We start from the raw sequence: 24,658 nt of genomic DNA on the forward strand, positions 1-24,658 counted from the left end.
TTTTAACCCTGTAGAATTTTAGAGTACACGGTAGTTTAAATGGTCTCAAAAACTATTTAAAATAATTTAGTTATTAGATACTCCCATGTGTACAGATAAACCTACTTAGATATAGCAGATTTATATTCCTTATATGTATCCTTTTGACAAATTAGAATTGAAAATAATAAAAACAAGTTTCCTGTTTATCATATAGACTTAAGTTGTAAAATATCTAGTTAGTGTTTGTTTCTTTCTAACAGTTAGGAAATTAGAGGTCTGTTTTTAGGTATACAGTATTAAAATCTTATGGAATTTTTTAATATTTATTTTCCTTGAAGATAATTCCAAAATTTTCTTTTGAAAAATATGTGCCATTGCTATTAGTTTTACTTGTACTACAGATATTTTGTTTGTAACACTTAAAAGCTGTATTCATACCTTATCTACTTGTTCAGATTGTCTACAGTAGTGGTGAAACTGATTTAACACTATCTCAATCAACATACCGGAGAAGGCAATGGCAGTCCACTCCAGTACTCTTGCCTGGAAAATCCCATGGACGGAGGAGCCTGGTAGGCTGCAGTCCAAGGGGTCACTAAGAGTCGAACACAACTGAGCGACTTCACTTTCACTTTTCACTTTCATGCATTGGAGAAGGAAATGGCAACCTACTCCAGTGTTCTTGCCTGGAGAATCCCAGGGGCGGCGCAGCCTGGTGGGCTGCCATCTATGGAGTCGCATAGAGTCGGACACGACTGAAGCGACGTAGCAGCAGCAGCAGTCAACATACAGTTGCATTTTTCCCAACATATTATCTAATTATTGAACTTTATTAAGCCGATGAAAAGGAGAAATGTAATTATAACTTTAATTGGCATTTCTCTTGTGAGAGTGAACATCTTTTTAATATGTTTGAGCTTTTGTATTTCCTTTCTATCAACATGTTCTTTGTGTTTTTTCCTGTTCTTGATCTTTTTCTTATTAATTTGTAGGTGCTCTTTATATGTAGGGAAAAACAAACTCTTGTGATTTGTGGCATTACTCCTTCTCTGATTTTGTTTTGACATTTGTCAAAAAGAAATGGTTTTATTTGTTATAGTTTTTCAGCAACTTTTAAATTACCATATATAAATTTTGTTTTTGAGGTGAAATTTATTAGTTTCTTATGACTTTGGGTTTTATCTTATTTTCAAAAAGACATTCCATGAGATTATTAGAACAAAACAAACTCTACCTTTTCTTTTAATACTTTTGGGTTCCTTTAAGTTTTTGATCCTTTTGGCAGTTTGTTTTGATATGAGAAATAATTTCCAGATAGCTGCCATCAACATTTATTGAATAATTTACATTTTCCCTAATGATGTGCAGTGTCACCTTTAATTTATACTAAATTCCTGTATATATTTGGGTTTGGTTTTAGATTGTCTGTACCATAGGTATGTCTTTTTGTGCATCATTACCACTTTTTAAGTGACTGTAAGTGATGATACGTTTTAAAATATTTCAGAGCTTTGGAATTTTTTTTATTCTTGATTATTTATTTTTCCATATGTACTTTAGGCTCATCATGTGTGATGTTTTTAAAAACATTGTATTTTAATTGGGCTTGCATAATTTTATAAGATTAATTTAGGGAAAAATAAAATTGTAATACAGAGTCTTCTTGTTTAAGAACATGATTTTGCTTCTCATTTGTTCATTTTTTTTATGCTCTTCAGTAGCATTTAAAGTAATCTTTGTATACCTCTTATTTTTTTCTTGTAAGGTTTATTCTAATCTTATCACTTTGTTATTATAAATGGAATTGTTTTCATTCATTATATCATCTAACTGGTTGTTTTTATAGAAGTCCATGGGTTTCAATTTATTATTTTTATATGTAGTTACTTTACTGAAATTCCCATATTTTTATAATAGTTTATAGTCTATTTTTTCTTGGATTTTCCGGATATCCAGTCAAATCATTTTCAAATAATATGATTTTATTTCCTTTTTTAATTTATAAACTCATTTTTTATCAATTGAAGTATAGTTGATTTACAGTATTATATTATTTTTAGATGCACAACATAGTGGTTCAGTATTAGATTTTACTCCATTTACATTATTATAAGATAATGACTGTAATTCCTGTACTATACAATATAGTCTTGTTTATCTATTTTATACATAGTTTGTATCTGTTAATCCGATTCTCCTAATTTGTCCCTCCCCACTTACCTCTCTCTCCCCTTTGGTGACCACAAGTTTGTTTTCTATGTCTGTGAGTCTGTTTCTGTTTTGCGTATACATTCATTTGTATTATTTTTTACTTTTCACATACAAGTGATATCATACAGTACTTGTCATTCTCTGACTTATTTTCCTAAGCATACTGTTTTCCAGGTTCATCCATATTACTGCAAATGGCAGAATGTCATTCTTATGGCAAGGTAGTATTCCAGTGTATCATACGTATATAATACTGCTCTCTCTGTAGATACATGTATATATATATATACCACATCTTCTTTATCCATTTATTTGTTGATGGGCACTGAGTTCTTTCCATGTCTTGACTGTTGTGAGCAGTGTTGTTATGAACATCGGGGTGCATGCATCTTTTTAAATTAATTTTCATTTTTTCCAAACTTCTTTCTGGACTAATGACAGTGGCCACCACCAGAGCAATGTTAAATATTTGTGGTAAGAAATGGACATCCTTGTTTTGTTCCTGATGGTCATTATGTCTTAGGTTTCTCTATTACGCATTGTACTGGCTTTTAAATTTAATTGTTTGTGTCTTATTATATTAAGGAAGTTGTCATAGTGTTTGTTTCAAAAACAAAAATCTCCTGTTGACAGAAAAGCTCGAGGGCAGTACAAATAAGTTTTTTTTCTGAACCATTTGAGGGCAAGGTGCCAGGCAACCTGACGACCTTTTGCCACCCACCAAATACTTCAGTGTTTGTTTCCTGTAGACAAGTACTATCCTGTGTAACCACACATAGCCATCAAAATGTAGAAATTAACACTGATGTATTATGACTGTTTGATCCTCAGATCCCATTCATATTTTGCCAGTTTTCCCAATAATGTCCTTTTTTTAAAAAATTTATTTATTTTAATTGGAGGTTAATTACTTTACCTTATTGTATTGGTTTTGCCATATGTTGACATGAATCCGCCCCGGGTGTACATGTGTTCCCCATCCTGAACCCCCCTCCCACCTCCTTCCCCATCCCATCCCTCTGGTTCATCCCAGTGCACCAGCCCTGAGCATCCTGTATCCACATCGAACCTGGACTGGCGATTCGTTTCACATATGATAATATACATGTTTCAATGCCAAATTCTCCCAAATCATCCCACCCTTGCCCTCTCCCACAGAGTCCAAAAGTCTGTTCTATACATCTGTGTCTCTTTTGCTGTCTCGTATACAGGGTTATCGTTATCATCTTTCTAAATTCCATATATATGCGTTACTATACTGTATTGGTGTTTTTCTTTCTGGCTTACTTCACTCTGTATAATAGGCTTCAATTTCATCCACTACATTAGAACTGATTCAAAAGTATTGTTTTTAATGGCTGAGTAATACTCCATTGTGTAAATATACTACAGCTTTCTTATCCATTCGTCTGCAGATGGACATCTAGGTTGCTTCTGTGTCCTGGCTATTATAAACAGTGCTGCGATGAACATTGGAGTACATGTGTCTCTTTCAATTCTGGTTTCCTTGGTGTGTATGCCCAGGAGTGCGATTGCTGGGTCATATGGCAGTTCTGTTTCCAGTTTTTTAAGGAATCTCCACACTGTTCTCCATAGTGGTTGTACTAGTTTGCATTCCCACCAACAATGTAAGAGGGTTCCCTTTTCTCTACACCCTCTCCAGCATTTATTGCTTGTAGACTTTTGGATAGCAGTCATTCTGACTTGCGTGAAATGGTATCTCCAATAATGTCCTTATATAGCCAAATCTAGAACAGAATCATGGATTACATTTGATTTTTCAGGTCTTTTTAATCTCCTTCAATCTGAAACAGTTTTTCTTTGACTTTTATGACCTGATGCATTTGAAGATTAAAAGAATGTTAACATAAAATGCCCCTCAACTTGAGTTTGCTTGATGTTTCCATTGATTTCAGGTTTTGCATCTGTGGCAGGAATGTCAGAGATATTCTTTGATCACTGGGAACTATCACAGATATTCCTATTATTCTGGTTTGTTTTGCCTTTTCCAGGCACCTCCATCTTCTTTGTAATCTTTCTTTTCAACAATTCTGGGTCTTTGAGTATTAAATATTTAAGTATTTTAAGTCCAGTATGTGAATTGATAGGAGGATGGGGAAGCAAGTGTCCTGGAAATATAAGAAGTAGTTGGTGGATTAGGGTATGAGTCATAGTAAAGATTTTTGACTATTAGAGGCTGCAGTGTCAGAATGTAGAAATACAGAATGGTGGCAGAAATACAGAACTAGTCAAACGGGATAGAAAGGAAGAAATTAGTAATTTTTAAAAATTATTTTGGTTATTTGATTATACTGGTTAAATTATTTTTTTTTATTAAAGCCACTTTGAAGACTGTCTTCTAGGCCAAAGCACTGTTTGACCAAATAAGTTGGACTGTCATACCCTTTTGAAGGACATTCATTTTTGTCACTTTTTAATGCATGTATTATTACTCTGCTTATATAAAATAATCTCATTGTAGAACAAATAATTTCAAAAAGTTTTATGATTGTTTATAGATTTTACAGATATTTGATACATTTTTCTCTTTGTGTATAATTGAATCATCTTTAGCCTATTTTTATGTATTTCAATAAGGTAAAAATAATCCTTCTAGTAACTGCAATGTAAATTTTAAGAGTTTGTTGAAATGACACCAAAAACATGACAGTACCTACATTCTCAAAGTTATAAGAAGCTCAGTGAGTTGGATTTTATGTTTATTATGGTACTGAAAAAAGAGAAATGGATGTCGTTTAAACTAAGAAGTTTAATGGTCATTCACTAAACCTTTAGTTGGATCATCCAAAATTTCTTAGTAAGGTCCATCATTAAATGTAATTTCTTGCTTACTTAAATGGAAAGCACTGTGGATATATAAATAACATTATCTGAGTTAATATAATAGAAATGAGAGGGGAAAGAATGTGAGAATAGTGAAACTGATATCTGTCTTTGAGGGCCTTTAAATAGATCTCCTGCCACAGTCCTAGTGTGAGTTACCTTAACAGGTTAGTACTTGCAGCATAGTTTTTAATTCCTTAAGTAGAAGGTATTATTTCAGTTCTAAATGTATTTTTTAGTTATTCTGAATGACTTTCCTATCCCCTTTTGTCTGACTGAAGATGAGAGTGTTACAATTTATTCGTGTTAAAATGTAGGGTTTTTTTTTTTTCTTTCTTTCTTTAGTAATACTTGGGAGGGGACAGGAAACTATGGAGGGCCACTGGCTCTGATTTTCCTTTTCCCACCTTTCACTTTCTTTACCCCTGCATATCGAATCTAAATGGGGGTGAGGTTAAAGGTGGGGATTGAGAAAAGGCAGTTATTCCTTATTTGTAGATGTCCAGGATAAAGTCTCTGGAGACAAGGAATCCATCATAAAATTTAAGTAGATGGTGAAGCTCTGAGAACTCTTACTTTACAGGGCTTATTATAAGAACTCATGATTTTGCTTTACCTACTTTCCTCATCTTCACTCTGAAAATAAATTGTGTAAGTTTCAGGTGTACAGCATTATAGTTCAGTATCTGTAAATGCTGCAAAATGATCACTGGCACAAGTCCAGTTACCATCCATCACCGTTCAGTTGACACCTTATACTCATCTTGCTTGTCCCCCAACCCTTTTTGCCTCTGGTAACCACAGATCACGTTTGTATTTGTTTTATGTATTTGTTTTTGTTTTGTTTGTTCATCTTTATTTTTGTAAGATTCCACATGTGAGTGAAATCATAGTTTCTACCTGACTTACTTTGCTTAGCATAATATCCTTGCAGTTCATCTATATTATTGCAAATGACAGGATTTTGTTTGTTTATGGCTGAATAATATTCAGTTGTGTGTGTTATACATATACATACATATGTATACATACGTATACATATCTTCAGTAGCCATCTGTCAGTGGACACTTAGTTTCCATATCTTGGCTATTTGTTATAAAGAATGCTGCAGTGAACATGGGGATGCTTATTAGTGTTTTGAATTAGTATTTTTATTTTCTTCAGATAGATACCTAAAAGCAGAATAGTACGACTTGTGGTAGCTCTCCGTCTTCATTTTTTATAAAGGAGAACACCGCTCAGTGCCTTAAAAGACAGACTCTTGAGCAAACTATGCTGTAGTTTGTATATGTCTGCACTTACGTTGATTGTCTTAGCATCTGTAGTCTGAAGTAAAATGCACATAGATGTCCTTTAAAGAAAAAATGTTAAGCATTCCACCCCTTGCAGACAGTGCCTTTCTGTTTACTTTGTAACAGATATGTAAAAAGAAATGTTTTTATATTTAATTGTTTTATCTTCCAAAGGTTCGTCAGCTGCATTTTAAAAAGTTTATTTCATTTAAACTGCATTTTGTCTTTCTTTTCCTTACTCAGGCTCAGATTGCCTTTCTTCAGGGGGAAAGGAAAGGTCAAGAAAACTTGAAGAAGGATCTTGTGAGAAGAATCAAAATGCTGGAATATGCTCTTAAACAGGAAAGGTAATTCAGTAAAATGGAAGGTAGTGTTCTCTTAAAATACTGGAATAATTTTTCTGTTACTCCTAAAACAGGTTCAAATTTTAATGTGTTCTGTTTGAATTCAGGAACTAGTATTTGTAATAAGCATTTAGAAATGGTTGCTATGTGTTAATTTGGTAATGAATGTTTAGTAATAATGACCAAAAACTGATGTATAGGGTTTTTAACATTTTAACAACTTTTTTCTCTACTCTGTCCTTTCTGAAGAAATGTGTGTACTTCCTGAACTGTCAATATCCATTTCTTTATAGAATTAAAGTAGTTTTTGAGTTGTAAAGGAAATTTCTGTAATACTTATTCCCTTTTCCTATCATCTAGTATTATTCAGTTTGATGTATTTTCCATGGAAAAAACCTGCTCTGGCAGACTGTGTTGAGAATCTTTCTTTTTGATATTTTGAGCCTTTGCTGTCACCTATTCATCTCTCTCCAGAAGTGAATTTTACCTTTCTATTTTGCTAAGTGTCTAAAATACTCAAGAACTAAACTTGGCTTGCAAGTAAAGGACAATAGGTCATGGATGAAAATTTTGGAAGTTTTCATATGAATTAAGTATTTACTTTAGCAGATGGTCTTTAGAATTTTTTGTCAGCCGTATGAGACAGTTCTTTGTTTTAGATTATTGAGTACTTGAAAGGTGATGCAGAAATTCTCTATTTTGCTTTGTTTTTGATCACATGGTCTTTTCATTTTTTTTGAAATTGATGAATGACTTGTTTGAAAAACTACCATGAAATAACATTTAACTGATGATACTTATGAATATCAAGAGATATAAAGCTTTAAGAGTTGTGTTTATCTTTATGTGGGATTTTAAATGGCACAAGAGACTGAAAACAGATTGACCTCTTAGAGAAAAATTGGTGGTTCTTTTCATTCCTTGAGAGGTTGATTGAAAGCTGTTTGGGAGAGGTAGGGGGAGAACACTTTTAAAAAAGTGTGTAATTTGGGAATATCTGAGATTTTAAGCAATCTAAATGATAGGCATAATCAAAGAGAGCGTAATAACAGTAATAATAACTATTAACTACTATGTATTAGACCTTGAGGCTTAAAAACTAAATAACTTAGGTAGAGTTGCAGAGTTACAGTAGAGCTATGATTTGGATCCCACTGGTTTGTCTGCTTCTGAAGCTTGTACTCTACCAGTACATTGTACTGTCTTATAAGTCAGAAAAATTAAAATATACAAATACTAAACTAATCAAGGACACGGATATGGTGTGTATGTGTGCGTGTGTGTGTGTTTCCCTTCTCAATAACACATTCATTAATCTATCCATCCAGTTTAAGTACTGTGCTAGAATTGGGAACAAGCAAGTCACAGTTCTTGTCCTTCACAGCTTAGAGTAGCAGGAAGCAGACTCATAAATCACAAAAGTGCAGTGCAGTGGGAGAGATGCTATGGGCGAAGTCAGCGTACAAAGAAGGGAGTGGTTATTTGCATCTGCAGTCTGTGGAAGTAGAAAGGAGGGTGTAATTAGAGGAGGTGAGACATGAACAGCATCATAAAAAATAAGCTGTTTGCCAAGGTTCAGGACGTGGAGATGGTATGTTTGACATGGGACAAAGCAGTATGGTGTGTTCAGAAATTTGTGATTACTGTGTATGGAAGGTAGGTGTGTCAGTTGTAATTTATAAGCTGTAATGGTAGAGGTGGGCAAAAGCCCGATCATGAAGAGCCTAACTAAGGAGTTCAAAGTTCTGTCTTACATTGGAAGTTTTTAAAAAACATTTTCTTCTAAAATAATCTCAAACTAATTGAAGTTGAACAAACTATATACTCTTTACCCAGATTTCACCAGTTGACAACATTTTGCTGTATTTACTTGTATCATGGTCTCTGTATACTCATGGTCTTGCCCTTCCCCCACCCCTCCCCCGGAGTCATTTGCTACTTGTTTGCAGACTTATGCCCCTTTGCCCCTAAATACTTCGGAGAAGGCAATGGCAAGCCACTTCAGTACTGTTGCCTAGAAAATCCCATGGACAGAGGAGCCTGGTTGGGCTACAGTCCATGGGGTCGCTACTAGTCGACAAGACTGAGTGACTTCACTTTCACTTTTCACTTTCACACATTGGAGAAGGAAATGGCAACCCACTCCAGTGTTCTTGCCTGGAGAATCCCAGGGATGGCAGAGCCTGGTGGGCTGCCGTCTTTGGGGTCACACAGAGTCAGACACGACTGTAGCGACTTAGCAGCAGCAGCAGCAGCCCCTAAATATTTAAGAGAGTATCTTCTAAGAACAAGGACTTTGCCTTAAATAACGACAGTTCATTATTAAGGAAATTTAATGTTAACATAGTTCTGTTATGTAATATAGCCCATATTCATATGTTCCAATGATGATCTTACTATACTCTTGATCTTAGTCAGAAGGCCCAGAAGCGATCCAGTGATGATCTTTATAGCATTTTTTCCTGCCAAATGTGCCGGTAATAATCTTTGTAGTGTTTTTTTTTTTCCTGATACAGGGTCTAATCTAGGAATATATATTGCATTTATTTGTTGTACAGTTGAAAAGTTTAAGCATAGAATAGTGTTAAATAGATTTTAGAAAATCACTCTGACCTTAGTTTGGGGGATGAACTGAAAAGATCTGTTAATAGAGGCCGGAAAATTGTAATAGTTTAGGATGAGAAATGATATCATATTAACTGCTGGAATAGAGGAGTCATCAACTATGAAACATTTTTTTTTTACTTCTAATATTATATTTTTTGGCTGCACCAGTAGTTTGCAGAATCTTGGTTCCCTGATCAGGGGTCGAACCTGGGCCCCTGGCAGTAAAAGCCCAAATCCTAACCACTGAATCACCAAGGAATTCCCTATGAAACATTTTAGCTAGAAAGAATCCATAAAATTTGGTGGTGATTTGGTATTGGGGATGAAGAAGAAAGATAATTCAAGAATGATTCCCAGGTTTCTGGCTTGAGAGAGAAGTTTGAAAATTATAAAGTGAGTTAGAAATAAAGAGGGTAGTAAAGCAGATATAGAAGAGGATTCATGAATAGAGATATGTACTTGAGAATCATCAACATTGTGGGTAAAATTATAAGAACTTTGAAACAAACAGAACTAGCGTGGAACAGGAAGTAGCAGGAGCCAGTTGCAGGAGTGGTTTGAGGAAAAGACAGAGAAAGAAGCACTAACCAAAGAGTGGTGGGGAAGGAAGGAGAAAGCAGTGAATGGGAAACAAGCTGGAGAAGGTGGGAGTTTGACAGCTGCAGATGCCAAACAAATCACAAGTTGTATACTGAAAATAGTTCCACACTTGCCAGTTAGGTGCTTGTTGGTATCGTTGCCAGAACAGCTTTAGTGAGGTAACAGGAACATAAACCAGATCACATGGGATTGAGAGGTGAGAAGGATGGATAGAGTGGAGACAGATAGAGTTGTTTACTTTTTCAAGTAGTTTGACTTTGGAGAACAGAAAAGATAAATAGCTAGTGGCTGAGTCTAAGGAAGATTGTTCTTTGTTTTTTAATTTAAAGGGATTCTCCTGGAAAAGTATCCCTGATTTCATATCTTTTGAAGTTCATGGAACTTCATGAACTTCATGCCATTACATCGGGAATAATCTCCTAATGTATGGCACCATTGAAGTGTGTACTAAATTAAGGAATTTAAAAAATTCTTTGTGAATTAGAGCTCTTAAACATTTAAGTTCTCTTCACTGTGAAATTATTTTTGTAATGCCTAGTAATTTTTTTTAAAAATTAGGCTAGAAAGCATTTTAGTTCTTTTCACTTTGAAATTTTTTCTGATGCCTTAAGCCAGTTTTTTTAAGTTTTTTTAACTGCAGAAAATTTGAAACACAGACATACAGAGACTAATATCTTTTATATACACCTCCAAACCTCAACAGTTAACATTTTTGTCGGTCTTGCTTTATCTCAATCTATTTTAGAGCAAATTCTAGGCATCTTGTCATTTAACCTGTAAAAACCCAACTAAAGATCATGGTTTTGAGTTGCTGGTTATAGATTTTCTAACTAGTCCCACTTAAAAAGGTCCACAGTTAAGTAAAACTGAATCTTTAACATTACAGAAGGATTACTCACCTAGTGTGGGTTTAACAAAGCATTCCTTAAAGGGTGATAAAATTTACAAAATGAGAAAATTGCATATAATTTTCCAAGAACACACGGGGTGTAACCTCAGGTTTTTTCAGGAAGTTCTATACTGAAGAATCTCAAGCACTATATAAAATATAATTCTGAAACATTTCTTCCATTTGCTCCGCATCTCTCTTGTGTCTGCTCTAATGTAAAAACCTAGCTATCATCCTTGCCTCTAATACATTTTCTCATTCTAATCTTTATTTTCCACATCCATGGGATTCATTTTCTACATCACAAACGTTATATCCTTGGTTAAAAATATCTAGCTAATTTCAGAATTCTTAGTAAAACCTTTTACATCCAGGCCTCTTTCTAGTCCCGTGCAAACAAACATACACACAAACACACTGTGGTTTTCCACCCCCATCCCCCCACCCAAGATGTTCCTTCTGACCAAAATACCTTCTTCATCAATCCATTTGTCTGATTGTAAAACTGATTGCAGGGTTTGAGATTTAGCTAAAATCACATGTGTTACCTTCTTTTTGGTAGCTGTCCTTGACTACTGTCAGGACCTGTGACAGAGTTAGATAATCCCTTATCTGAATTTGTATAACATTTGATATAACTCAGTTCTTATCCACAGTGTTATTTATTTACATTTCTGTCTCTTCTTCATCTCCTTACCTCTACCCTTAAGCAACTATAAGCTGCACCATTATTCCCAGCAGCCAGTAAGTGCAGTATCTGTCATAATAATTTAATGACGGTTTGTTGGATTTAATCAAATTATTTTTAAGTGCCAACATTTAAAGTGTGATTGGAATGATGTGTTATATTCCAAGCATATCCTATGTAATAATTGACTTTGAAACAAAACCGTAAGGGGATGTCATTAATATCTTTAATATATTATAATTATATGATTTTCATGCAGTTTTATCCAGTAAAGGGCAGCTGGGAGGTGTAGCTGTGTATCAAATGTAGACTTCTTAGGCATGAGGTTTACTGTTTAATGTGGAGTCAGATATAGATAGAAAAAGATTAGGGAACAAGAAAATTGTTAACAGTGAGATGAAGGGTTAAAACAATGGGAAATAATATAAGTGGAAAGGTATTTTAGCATATTGACTTCAAAAGAAATGTTACTAAGTTGAGTTCTGTGAGTAAATTGTTTTTCAGTGAATTTAATGATTCAGTAAGGAGACCCTGATTTATGGGAACACGGCTTGTAGCAAACACAGCAGTTCTTTATTTTGTCTTTATCTAATGTTTTTGGAAATGTTATTCATAGTATTTTGTTACATACATTGTATAGAATATTTTCTATTCCCTTTTCTGTAAGCTCTGTTGTAGTTTTTCCCAAGACCACTAGGATGCACTATAGTGCAGCATTTTGGGTTTGAAATTTTTTTTCATGTATCTATGTGTTTATATATGTATCTCTGTGTATATAAATATATATATATATAACAAAAATATGTAAGTTAACTCCATAAAACGTCATTACTGCCTTTATTCTGTCTTCAGGCCAATTACTTTCAATTGCTAGTTTGACTTATGGGAGGTATTGTTACTTCATCCTATGGTAGATGAAGTACATTTCTGAAAAATCTGAAGATTGACTATTACATTTAAAAACTGTAACACACACATATAAAACACACAGAAATGTACACACACAGACAGTATTTTGTGTCTTATGTTGTTGTTTTTTTTTTTTACTTAAGTCTCAATCCCATATTTGCACACAGAGATGTTCTTTTTTCTTTTTAGTGGGTATATATTATCACAAAACTTTTCATATATATGTAAAACATATAAAGATTAATATAAGAAATACTAATTACCCACCACCTACCTTAAGAAATAGAACATCAGTTATCTGTAATTTTCAGAGATTTTCTTAACACTCTCCTCTGTATAAAATTTTAATTTTTTTTCTACTATGACTGGAAAATAATTAATTAAAAATAGGATGAAGAATTCCAATATTTTATACATTTGAGCAAATGATTTTCATTTTATTTATCCTTTTCTTGAAATATAAAAATTTTAAAGTAAGTGCTTAGTTAGTCTTCTATAAAGAAAAAAATAACTTATAAATTTGGCTATTTGGTTGCCCTTCTGCGCATGAGTGCATGCTAACTCTGTTCCATTGTGTAGGCTAAGTCTCTTCCAACTCTCTGCGACCTTATGGACTGTAGCCCACCAGTCTCCTCTGTCCATAGGATTCTCCAGACAAGGATACTAGAAATGGGTTGTCATGCCCTCCTTCAGGGGATCTTCTTGACCCAGGGATCAAACCCAATTCTGTTATGTCTCTTGCATTGGCAGGCGTGTTCTTTACTTTTAGCAACACATGGGAAGCCCTTATTTCTTCTTTATTATTTGGTTTTTCAAATTATTATTGTTGTTGCTTTTATCCCAGTCTTATTATATTGAATATTATAATAGCCTCAGTATTTGGGGGAAGCAAGCAAGTAAAAATACAACCTTAAGTATGGTTCATTTTTAGTTTACCTTTTCATTTTGTACCTTATTTGGATTATTTTTCTTATCTTAGATGGTTTAATCTGAGATGGTTAAATCAGATGAATCAGAGATGATAACATCTGGTTAACTTTTAAAAGAAAATATTCCTGTTCACAGTTCTTCCTGACTTCATCTTAAAAAGGCAAAAGATACCTTGACTATTAAAAATTATGTTTATTTCTTCTAGAATGTCTTATTCAACACTGATAATTCGAGCTGATTCCTCCTCCCTCTTTTGGATTGTTCACTCTAATGCGTACTTGGCAAAGCATAATTGCCTGACAATGCAGAGTATTATGGGTGACCTTTTTTCTTAAAGAAAAAAAAAGCTCAATTTTGAGAAAGATTAGTCTTTTTCAAGTTTATTTCACAATCCAGACTTATCTATTGCTTTTGATAGAATTGTACTCTGGCAGTCCTCAAGAAAATTTGAATACTGCAGAAACTAGAATGTTAAATGGTTCATTCATAATTACAGAAACAAGGTTTATCATTCTCAGTGTTATGACTTTGTTGTTGTAACAGAACTTGATGGTATAACAGCAAAATGATAATGGGAAGCACTTTTATATTAAGACTTTGATACTGTGGAAGGCTTTGAACAGTTAAAAGTTAGTCAGGACTACTGCATACTGATGACTACTCCTATTACATATCTTAAGGTTCATTTAACTGTATTTTAAGATGGTTTGTATTTTCTTATTTCTTTGTTAGAGCCAAATACCACAAGTTGAAATATGGGACAGAATTGAATCAGGGAGATATGAAGCCTCCAAGCTATGATTCTGGTAAGCTAATTTTAAAGGAAGTTTAAGTAATTAAAAAGAAATTAATATCTAGTATTTTGTAGCAACAGTATTTATAACTGCAAGTTAATTTCTAATTATTTGCATATTAGTTATTTTTTCTGACCTGCTTATCTTTGGGCACTAATCTCTTAGTGTCATTTAGATCATTTTCCACCACCTGCCTTCCTTTCCCCTCGTCCCCTTTCTTGCAGTTCCCCATTTTCTGCTTATGTTCTGCACTTACTGGAAGGATCAGAATTCATGGGGTAACATGCACCAACCTAACTGTGTCTTGCTGGGTCCCCACAATTTTAATGGGAACTTTGAGATGTGTAATACAAAGTACATCATGCCCTTGAAATCCTGAGAGAAAGAGTATAAGCCATGGAGGTAAGAGATTTCTTCTTTCAGTACAAGAGAATTACTTATCCTTTAAGTCTAATCCCTCAATTTCAGGTACAAAATTGTTTTGGACTTTTTTACCTACAGGACGTTCTGTAACCAGAACAGTGTTTTTTAACAGCTAAAGCATTTATTATCTTTTTGTGTTATTTCTTCCTTTTTCTTTCTCCTGTCTTCCTCATCACCCCATCAAACAATACAACAGTAGTACTTGTAAAGATATTAAGGAATATAATTGACTAATATATTAGTGGGTGTTAGGGAAAAATAAGAAAAATTGTTGAAAAGCCATCACCGCGTTTCAGATGAGTATGTTTTTGACATGATGTCAGGTTAAATTCCTGGATCAAACGTCTGATATAACTATCACATGCTTGGCTTTATATACATTAACTTTAATTCTTAATGTAATTATTCAATAAAAGTAATATTATTTTAATTTTACTTGTATGAAATTTAAACTCAGAGAAGTGGAGAAATTTCCCCAGTGGTTACATAGCTATTAATGGGAATATGGATCTGAATGGGAATATGATCTTCTGACTCCAAAATTCAAATTCTCCCCATTTGACCACACTATTTCTATGTTTGACAGTGTCTGAAGGAACAGAATAATTCCTAATGCACTGCCAATTTTGTAGTTCACTTTAATGTAGTAAAGTTATTAACATGTTTCCACAGCTGAATATTGAATCCTTGAGATTTAGAGCAATACCAATTGATCACTGACATTTTTTTGTTGTTGTTTTTTAGTGATCAGATTTTCTCTTAGATCATACTGTCAGCAGTATGGAAAGATGGGTTCAGTTCAGTTCAGTCGCTCAGTCATGTCCGACTCTTTGCGATCCCATGGACTGCAGCACACCAGGCTTCCTCGTCCGTCACCAACTCCCGGATTTACTCAAACTCATGTCCATTGAGTCAGTGATGCCATCCAACCATCTCATCTTCTGTCATTCCCTTCTCCTCCTGCCTTCAATCTTTCCTAGCATCAGGGTCTTTTCCAGTGAGTCAGTTCTTCGCATCAGGTGGCCAAAGTATTGGAGTTTCAGCTTCAGCATCAGTCCTTTCGGTGAACACTCAGAACTGATTTCCTTTAGGATGGACTGGTTGGATCTCCTTGCAGTCCAAGGGACTCTTACGAGTCTTCTCCAACACAACAGGTCAGAAGCACCAATTCTTTGGTGCTCAGCTTTCTTTACAGTCCAACTCTCACATCCATACATGACCACTGGAAAGATGGGTTAGAGAGGAGAAAAATGGAGATGGGGAGACTGGTTAGAGGACTTTACAACCTCCTGGGCAAATGAGGAAGGTTACCTTGACAAATGTACCAACAATGGAGTTGAAGAGAAGTGGGTGTGTTCAGGTTAGGAATTAAAATCTGCAGGATATTAGTTCTTGTTTAGATGGAGGGTTTTTTTTAAAAAGGGAGATGCAAAGATGACTCCCACACTTCTACTATAAAAAACTAGACCAAAACTGTGTTTGGAAGATGCTGGGTGCACGTTTGGATTTATTTGTTAGGCTATCAAATGAAAATAGCTGGTATACAGTTAGGCAGGTGAGTCTGGAGCTCCAGCCAAAGGGGTTTAATATGCAGATTTCAGAGCATAAAGCAGTACTGATGACACTCAACACCAGTGGGATGGAAGAAGTCAGCCAGGGATCTTACGCAGAGTAAGAAGAGGACCTAAATGGAGCCTTAAAGAATGGTGGCATTTGGAAAACTGGTAGAACAGTAGAAACTTGAAAAGGAAACTGATGAGGATTATTTTACTAGGATGTGGAAAATCAGGAGAGTGGAAATCAAGAGAAGAGAGGATTTCTGGAAGGAAGCATCCTTCAGTATTACAGATTAATGCCTTGGGGTCTGAAGAGTATCTCTGGGATTTAGTGACACACAGGTCACTGGAAACTTTACTGTGAACAGCCTTAGGAAAGAGTTGAGGGCAGAAATGGAGACTATGTATGGAAAGCGAAGACTAAGTGTGGTAAACTTTTAGGAAGCTGATGTTGTAGAGATGAAGGCAAGGTATAAGGGCAAATGGCTAAAGGGACCAGTGGGGTCAATGAAGAGACAGTGTGTGTTTGTTTGTATCTGTGTGTGTGTGTGTGTGTGTGAGTGAGTGATATGTTTCTTAGAGGAGGAACTAATAAAAGGGAGAGAGAATAGCGATACTTAAAATATGAAAGTATCTGAAGAAATAATAGTGATTGGATTCTGATCATAGCTGGAGAATAGCAGGAGAAGCATGCATGTCTTTTATTGTTACCAAGAGAATGTAGGAAGTTAGGTGATGGGTCTTTAGGTTTGGGTTTTGGTCTATAGGTTTGGGTTTGGGTATTTAATTTAATAATAGCTTTATGTATGAGACAGGATTACCTGCTAAAAATGCATTAAAGGTTTAAGAAAACTGGAGAAGGTTTAAAATAATAATGAACAGGAGGACAGATTTACTAAGGAATAGTAGGATTGAGAAAAGCTAAGGGTTCAATTGAGTTGTATAATCAGAGTTTATATAGAAGTGCTGCTCTGCACAATTGGCAGCCTAGGTAAAAGATAATAGCATGAAAATAGTGAACAGTTGGATTCAGGGAGAGATAAAGGAACAAGAAAATTGGAGACATTATCAAAAGAATGATTGAATTGATAGACCCTGAACTAAGATTGGTGAGGAAAGAAAGTGAAGACAGAAGGAAGCTAATGGATCAAAGCAAGTGGATAGGCTACAATCTAGGGCAGGTCAGCAAACTCTTTTGTAAAGGATCAGATAGTAATATGTAGGCCATTTGTTCCCTGTTGCAACTACTCATCTTGGCTGTTGTAACTTGAAAGCAGCCACAACACATATATGAATAAGTGTGGCAGGCTGGGTTTGAAAAATGAAAGTGAAGTAGCTCAGTCATGTCCAGCTCTTTGCGACCCCATGGACTGTAACTTACCACGCTCCTCCGTCCATGGGATTTTCCAGGCAAGAGTACTGAAGTGGGGTGCCATTTCCTTCTCTGGGGATCTTCCCAACCCAGGGATCGAACCCTGGTCTCCCGCACTGCAGACAGACGCTTTACCGTCTGAGCCACAAGGGAACCTCAAACAGGTTGGGTTTGATCTGCAGGCTAATGTTTGCTGACCCCTGATCTAAGGTCTCACCTACAGTCAAAGTGCCTAGTGAATTGGAAGTATTGAGCCTGAAGGATATGCTCAGAAAGTGAGTTTGCATCAGTGACAGTTCTTCATAATGACAAGGTCTAAGGCATGACAGCTAAGAGAAGGGTGGTGGTTGTGCAGAAGCTGAAGTGAACCACCCACGTGAATATTAACTTCACTCAAGATGATGTAAAAGTTCGGTTGCAGAGGAAGCCTGTGAGCCAGACTTAGAGCATTACCAAGGAGTTTGTAAATTCAGTGATAAGGACAGTGACTAGGAGAGGGTATAAAGGTGGGGTATAAAAATTAAAAGAAGCAGGGATTTTTCCTTCTTCATTATTTTTTCCATTTATTGTATTTTCCTGAAATTGACAATCCAGATGTTTTCTGAAATATTCTTCACAAAAAATTAGTTTCCTTTTATTTTGTTCCACTTGCAAACCCTTAACGTTTCTATTTCATAACTTACGTTGTTAAAATCTATCACATGTCAGTTTCTTCTACTTAATATTAAAAGCCAGATACTTATTAAAAATAGAATGTCTTTATCCAAAGTAACAAATTCTGCCTTCTAACAGAGATGTTCAGACCTTTCACTGGCTTCCCAGGTTGCTCGGTGTAAAGAATCCACTTGCCAATGTAGGAGATAACGGGTTCAATCCAGGGTTGACCCAGGTTGACCCTACATTATTATTTTTGTTTCAGCAATTCTCTTTCAAAGAGATTTAAATAACGTAAAAAACGTAGACATCCAGTGCTCATCTTTCCTTTGTGTTCATCCATATCTTCCGGTATCATTTTCCTTCTGTCTTGAGGACTTTACCACATGTGCTGCTGATAATGCCTTCTCTCAGCTTTTGTGTGTCTGAAAGTCTTTATGTTGTTGCATTTGTTGTTGCTGATGTGCTATCTTCTGTCATCCATACATTTCTCTGTATAGTTGTTGTTCTTCAGTCCCTCAGTCACGTCTGACTCTTTGTGACCCCATGGACTGCAGCACACCAGGCTTCCCTGTCCTTCACCGTCACCCAGAATTTGCTCAAACTTATGGCCATTGAGTTGGTGATGCCATCCAACCATCTCATCCTCTGTCGCCCCTTCTCCTCTGTATATGTGACCTTTTTCTCGGACTGCTTTTAAGGTTTATCTCTTTCTCATTGGTTTTAAGTGATTTTATCATGGTGTGCCTTGGTATAGTTACCTCCTCTCCTCTCCCCAGTGTTTCTTGTGCTTGGGATCTGTTGGGTTTCTTGGATCTATGGGTTTATAGTTTTCATGAAATTTGGAACTTCTCAGCCATTATATCTTCATTTTTCTTCTGGTTCCTCCTCCCTATGCTACGATCAGAAAACTCTGTCAGGCAGTAAACTGGAACAACCGTAGGGCTCACTTGTTTGCTTCCTTTTTCTCAGAATTGCTATCCTCCGTTGTCTGATGTTCAGTGTCTTAACCATCATATGCTCTATTTTGTTTTATAATTGCTTCAGGCAGGAGGGTAACTTGGGTCCCTGTTACTCCAACTTGACTGGAAATGCCAGTCAAATACTTTTAATATTACCCAGAAATTGAATTCCTACCCACTTTAAAATCCTCGCTTTTATATAATGTCACTTTTTGAACTTGATAAGGTAAGAATGAATCTGATAGTTGATGAGTACTTACTAACCCTTGAGAGAACTAAATGTTTAGCCTGGATAACTAAGTGTCAGGAAAATCAAGTCCACATATGACCCAGAGAGTCAGGTGTTTGTTTTTTTTTATAGAGAAAGGAAAATTCACTTCTGAGAAATTTATGCAAAATCAGTATTTCTGTCTTCATAATTATTTGCAGGTATTGAAACTTGTTGCTCTATAGACAGCTATACCATTGATTATTTCTCTGTGTCAGTTTAAGATAGATTTGGTAATGTTGAGTAAAGAGCCTGTCTTATGTTTGTTTGGTTAAGGTCTTAATCACAGACATGGTCTTAGATCATTAATTCATACATTAATCTAATAAAAGAACTAAGGTAAGCAGTTTCCTCAAATCCATTGCCAAGGAGATAAGGACTCCTCAAGCTCTGTAGGTCTTTGACACTTTTCATTCCTACTGAGTGTTGTGACTGGTTGTATTATATACTGGTGATTATATATATAAGGTTTCATTTGTTCCCTTGCAGTCATCTGGAGCCTAGTCATGATCCAGTGTGGAATGATATAATAAGCAGCAGTTCATAACCTTGCTGTTTTTGTCATGGAGCTGGGTTAACTGAGACAAGTTAGTCCTTTCTTTTTTTCTTTAAAGTGTACTAGTCTCAGGTATACAACATAGTGGTTTGATATTTTAATATATTATAACCACTCAGGGATCAGATTTTATTGCAATACAAGAATACAGTTTTTAAAAGAGGGTAAGAATGCATTCTTATTTGATTTGGCTTTATTTTTTGTTAAGGTATAATTTATTTACAGTAAAATTCACCTTTCTAGCCATGACTTCACTTTCACTTTTCACTTTCATGCATTGGAGAAGGAAATGGCAACCCACTCCAGTGTTCTTGCCTGGAGAATCCCAGGGACAGAGGAGCCTGGTGGGCTTATGTCTATGGGGTCACACAGAGTTGGACACGACTGAAGTGACTTAGCAGCAGCAGCAGCTACCAAAGTAGACAAAGGCAGTTGAGTGTATCTGAGGATGGTATAGAAAGGATTTAGGCATATTTTGATGGGAAATTAGATGATCTCAAAAATTCTTTCACATCTGAAATTTTTGGTCTTTTGAAATGCCAGTATAGATATTCTTACTTGGCAAGTACAGGCTACTCACTTGACCTAAGAAGTGGATATATTAGAACATATTATGTTATATACACAGTTCCTGAATGTGTGGGTCAGTGGAAACAATGTATTATTTTCCCTTACTATTTAGACATTGTTTTTCTTTCTTTTTTTCTTTTTCAAGTAAAGGCTCTTTGAAGTCATCCCAAAGTAATCTTCCTTTGTGAGTTAATCTCCACCCCACACACTTTCCTGCTGTCTCTTTGGTATGTCACAGAACTTGGTCTAGTTATTTTAAGAGAATAATGAAAATGCAAGATCTAATTCTTACTTTCATTTACATGTTTCTCTAATTTCTTACCATTGTAATGATAGCATGTGGAGAAAAACATGTGAGCTCTGGAGTCATGCAGTCATGATTTCAACACTCACAGCTGTATTGCTTACTTAGAAACCTTACAGTTAATCTGCAAAACATCTCTCTCATCTTTAAAATGGGGATAGTAATAATAGCTGTCTTTGGAGGTTGTGAAGATTAAAAGAATAGTGTATATGTTTTTAACAGAGCATCTGGAACACATTAAATGTTTTATAGCAGATATCATAAAAGAAAAGTTACCAATCTCTCTTATAGCTCCATTTGAATAAAAATCTTATGAAGACCACAGTTTCTTATAGTTTGATCGAGGGCTAATGGAGGGTGTGAACTTTTTTATGTTTTTAAAGTTGAGCTATCCTGTAGTTTGGAAATTCTTTAGTCCAGACTTACCAAGGAGAAGGCTCTTTTTATTTTATCATCTTCTTGAAAGATTTGGCTTCTACCATATGATGAATTTTAAGCTCTATGGGACCTACGAAGTTTCCATCTAAAGAATGTCTTAAGAAAAGAATGCTTGAGGTTTTCATTTAATAACTAGTGAAATAAATAGGTTTGGTTTGGGATTATTTTTTATCTATCTGTTCTTTACCAGACAAGCTTTTTTTCCCCTTCCTTCTAAACAGTCATTCCTGGGCATTTAGTTCTCATTCTGCTGTGGTGCTTCATAATACTTTAATTCTTGTGTGACTTCATTTGTCCTAGAGGAAAATTCTCAGGTTACCTAAAAATTTGGGGAAAGGCCTTTATTTTTAGTTCTGAAACTCTCAGGGAAATCTAGTAGCAATAATGAATTTATTTTAGAGTTTCCTTATAGAAATTAAGGGGTTTCCCAGGTGGCACCAGTGGTAAAAAAAAAAAAAAAGCACCAAAAAACCCACCTGCCAGTGCAGGAGACAGAAGAGACACAGGTTCAATCCCTGGGTCAGGAAGATCCCTGGAGGAGGGCATGGCAATTCATTCCAGTATTCTTGCCTGGAGAATCTCATGGACAGAGGAGCCTGGCAGTCTGCGGTTCATAGGGTTGCAGAGAGTCAGACATGAATGAAGCAACTTAGCACACCTGCATATGGAAATTAAACTTAAAACTTAAATTGTCCTAAAATGTACCTGGAAAATAGCATGGACAGAGGAGTCTGGCAGGCTACAGTTCATGGGATTGGAAAGAGTTGGAATGACTGAGCACAGCATGCACGCAAAACATACTTTACAGTGCAGTTGTTCTTAGTCATATAAATTTTTATTGGATATTTGTAATGAATTGAGATGCCCTCTAATGTATATTACATCAGTTTTTTTATGTTTTAATGTTTTCCAGATGAAGGTAATGAAACAGAGGTACAGCCACAACAAAACAGCCAGTTAATGTGGAAGCAAGGTCGGCAACTACTCAGACAGTAAGTATCTCGTGAAATTATCTGCTATGAAAAAAATTTATTGAATTACTATTCCTTTTTCATATTAAAACATGTTTTCCCCTATGGAGGAATTTATTTTTCAATAACTATTAACTAGGATTATCAAGAATAGATTTGCTTTCCATAGCAAATAATACATAGATTAGCTTTATGAAAAAGTACAGTTTAGAACTTCTAATTTATTATGTGCTTAAATGTATAGTCTGAAGAATTCTGTACCCTTAAAGTTACTTTTTTCTTTCCAGTTTTTATTCATGAATATACATATGCTTTAATATAAATCCACTCATGATATCTTTATGTTATGTTTTTAAACTTTATTTTAAATAGATGGAAGAACTTACTGGATTTCCCAAATTTGTATATATTATGCTAACATATAGTCTCTCCTATAGAATGTGAATTTGAGAGTATAAAGAGGGACCAAAGCTGGGTTAAGATTCAGATGTCAAGCAGTGGGGCTAGACCCGCTCATCAGCTCAGTGCCTAACCCTTGCATATTACATTTGAAATTGGTATTTTGATTTGTGTCTCAGTAAAATGAGATTTGCTACCTGGTTTATTCTTTTGGGTTTGCTTGTGAATAGTCTAAACCTGTTGTTTCCAAAGTGGATTGCATGCCAGTCATTTCTTTTGATAATGGGGAGAGTATATTAAAGTTTCTCCTTACATCTATTTTTTTATCTCCTCAAAGTTAGAAGAAAATGAGACTTCATTAGTATTTAATAAGTGGTCTTTCACTTTGGTCTTAAAAGTAGTTTGTGCGTTTTCCTTTTATAAATAAATAAGTGTTCTTAAAGTGCTGATTTTGTTCTTTTTTCTCTTTAATGACAAGTGGTTATGATAGCAATCCAAGAAGTATTTTTTAAAAGACTCACCTGCCTCTCAGAGGTGACATTTTATTAGGTTTGTGCAGATCTAATTGTGGTCTCAGATCATGAATTTTAACTCGTTATAACTAGACTGAAACATATCTTCATTAATAAAAATAGGGACCATTAAAAGCAACACATTTTTACCAATGAAAAATAAGACTTTATTCCTGTAGCATAAAAATCCATGCCTCAAGATTTGATGAACTCTTAGAAAGCATTTTCTGTCTCCTGCTGGCTGAGGAAGCATTTCACCTGGAAAAAGTTGTTGAGTTGCTTGAAGAAGTGGTAGTTGGTTGGCGAGAGGTCAGATGAATATGGCCAGTTGTCCTGTAAAATCCACTTTTCATCGCACATCACAATCCGATCAAGCAATGGTTTGTTGTTGTTTCATAGAATAAGAGATGATGACACTTCAAAATGACAATTTTTTTTTTTTCTTTTTCTGTTCTGAGGCACCCATTTATCAAGCTTTTTCACCTTTCCAATTTGCTTCAAATGTCAAATGACCATAGAATGGTTGACGTTGAGTTCTTTGGCAACTTCACCTGTAGTTGTAAGAGGATCAGCTTTGATGGTTGCTCTCAGTTGGTGTTAACTTCTGATGGCTGGCCACTATGCTCCTCATCTTCAAGGCTCTCCTCTCCTTTGCAAAACTTCTTGAACCACCATTGCACTGTGCATTTGTTAGCAGTTTCCTGGGCCAAATGCGTTATTGATGTTGTGAGTTGTCTCTGCTGCTTTACAACCCATTTTGAACTTAAAAAAATTGCTTGAATTTGCTTTTTGTCTAACATTATGTCCATAGTTTAAAATACATATAAAATAAGCAGCAGGTACTAAGTCATTAAAGCAAAAAAACATAAAGTGAGAAATGCACATTAAAACGATGTATAACATAGCCACATTTATTTAAGAATGTATTCCAGTATCAAATGGCAAAGTTCAACAATGCAAAACCACAGTTACTTTTGCACCAACCTAAATATTAATGAATGAGGAAGTAGCTATTTAGTAAAACCAGTTTATTTATGGAATGAGCAGTTTTTGAAACAGGACTTGTAATGTGATTTTGTTCCTAAAGTGAGTTATGTATCAAACATTACTTGTTAAAAATAGAAAACATAATTCTTTTGTATTTGTTTGTAAGAGTCAACTGATTACTAATGTTAATCAAAACCTTTCTATAGATACTGGATAGGATTGACAATGAGTACATTGACTTGATAGGATAACTTATTCCATTTTGGTCATATGTCTTTTTGTGAAATATCTCTTTGAGCAATAATAACTCTTAATACCAGATCTTAAACTGATCTTAGACTGCTTATCTTTTTGATCTTTGTTTTATCTTTCATTTCGTAGACTTGATATTTACATAAAACTTAATGTCTGATATTGTCTGTTACATTTATTAATGACTTTATTATTAACATTTGCCTTGTTCATGTTCCTACCACTACCACCTTTGGTCGTTTTTGGTGATCTTTTGTTGTTACTAGATGCTGAGCACCTTTTGTATGCCAGGCACTGCACTGGATATGTTTCTTTAAGAGAAAGAAAGCTAAAGTTTAGAAGA

The 24,658-nt window shown here is 35.1% G+C and overlaps 1 protein-coding gene across 3 annotated transcripts in view; it reads left to right on the forward strand.

Moving 5' to 3' along the window:
- Positions 1-24,658, forward strand: part of STRN (striatin) — a 118,662-nt gene that overhangs the window by 36,649 nt on the left and 57,355 nt on the right. For all 3 annotated transcript variants that reach the window (XM_088841542.1, XM_055400859.2, XM_055400860.2), the window contains exons 2-4: positions 6,574-6,677; positions 14,030-14,103; positions 22,108-22,186. In XM_088841542.1, the coding sequence (XP_088697668.1) occupies positions 6,574-6,677; positions 14,030-14,103; positions 22,108-22,186 (257 nt within the window). The remainder of the gene's footprint in view (positions 1-6,573; positions 6,678-14,029; positions 14,104-22,107; positions 22,187-24,658) is intronic.

The sequence above is a fragment of the Moschus berezovskii genome, chromosome 11, assembly GCF_049115385.1.
Source record: "Moschus berezovskii isolate FMDL1 chromosome 11, NW_MosBer_1.0, whole genome shotgun sequence".
Lineage (NCBI taxonomy): Eukaryota > Metazoa > Chordata > Mammalia > Artiodactyla > Moschidae > Moschus > Moschus berezovskii.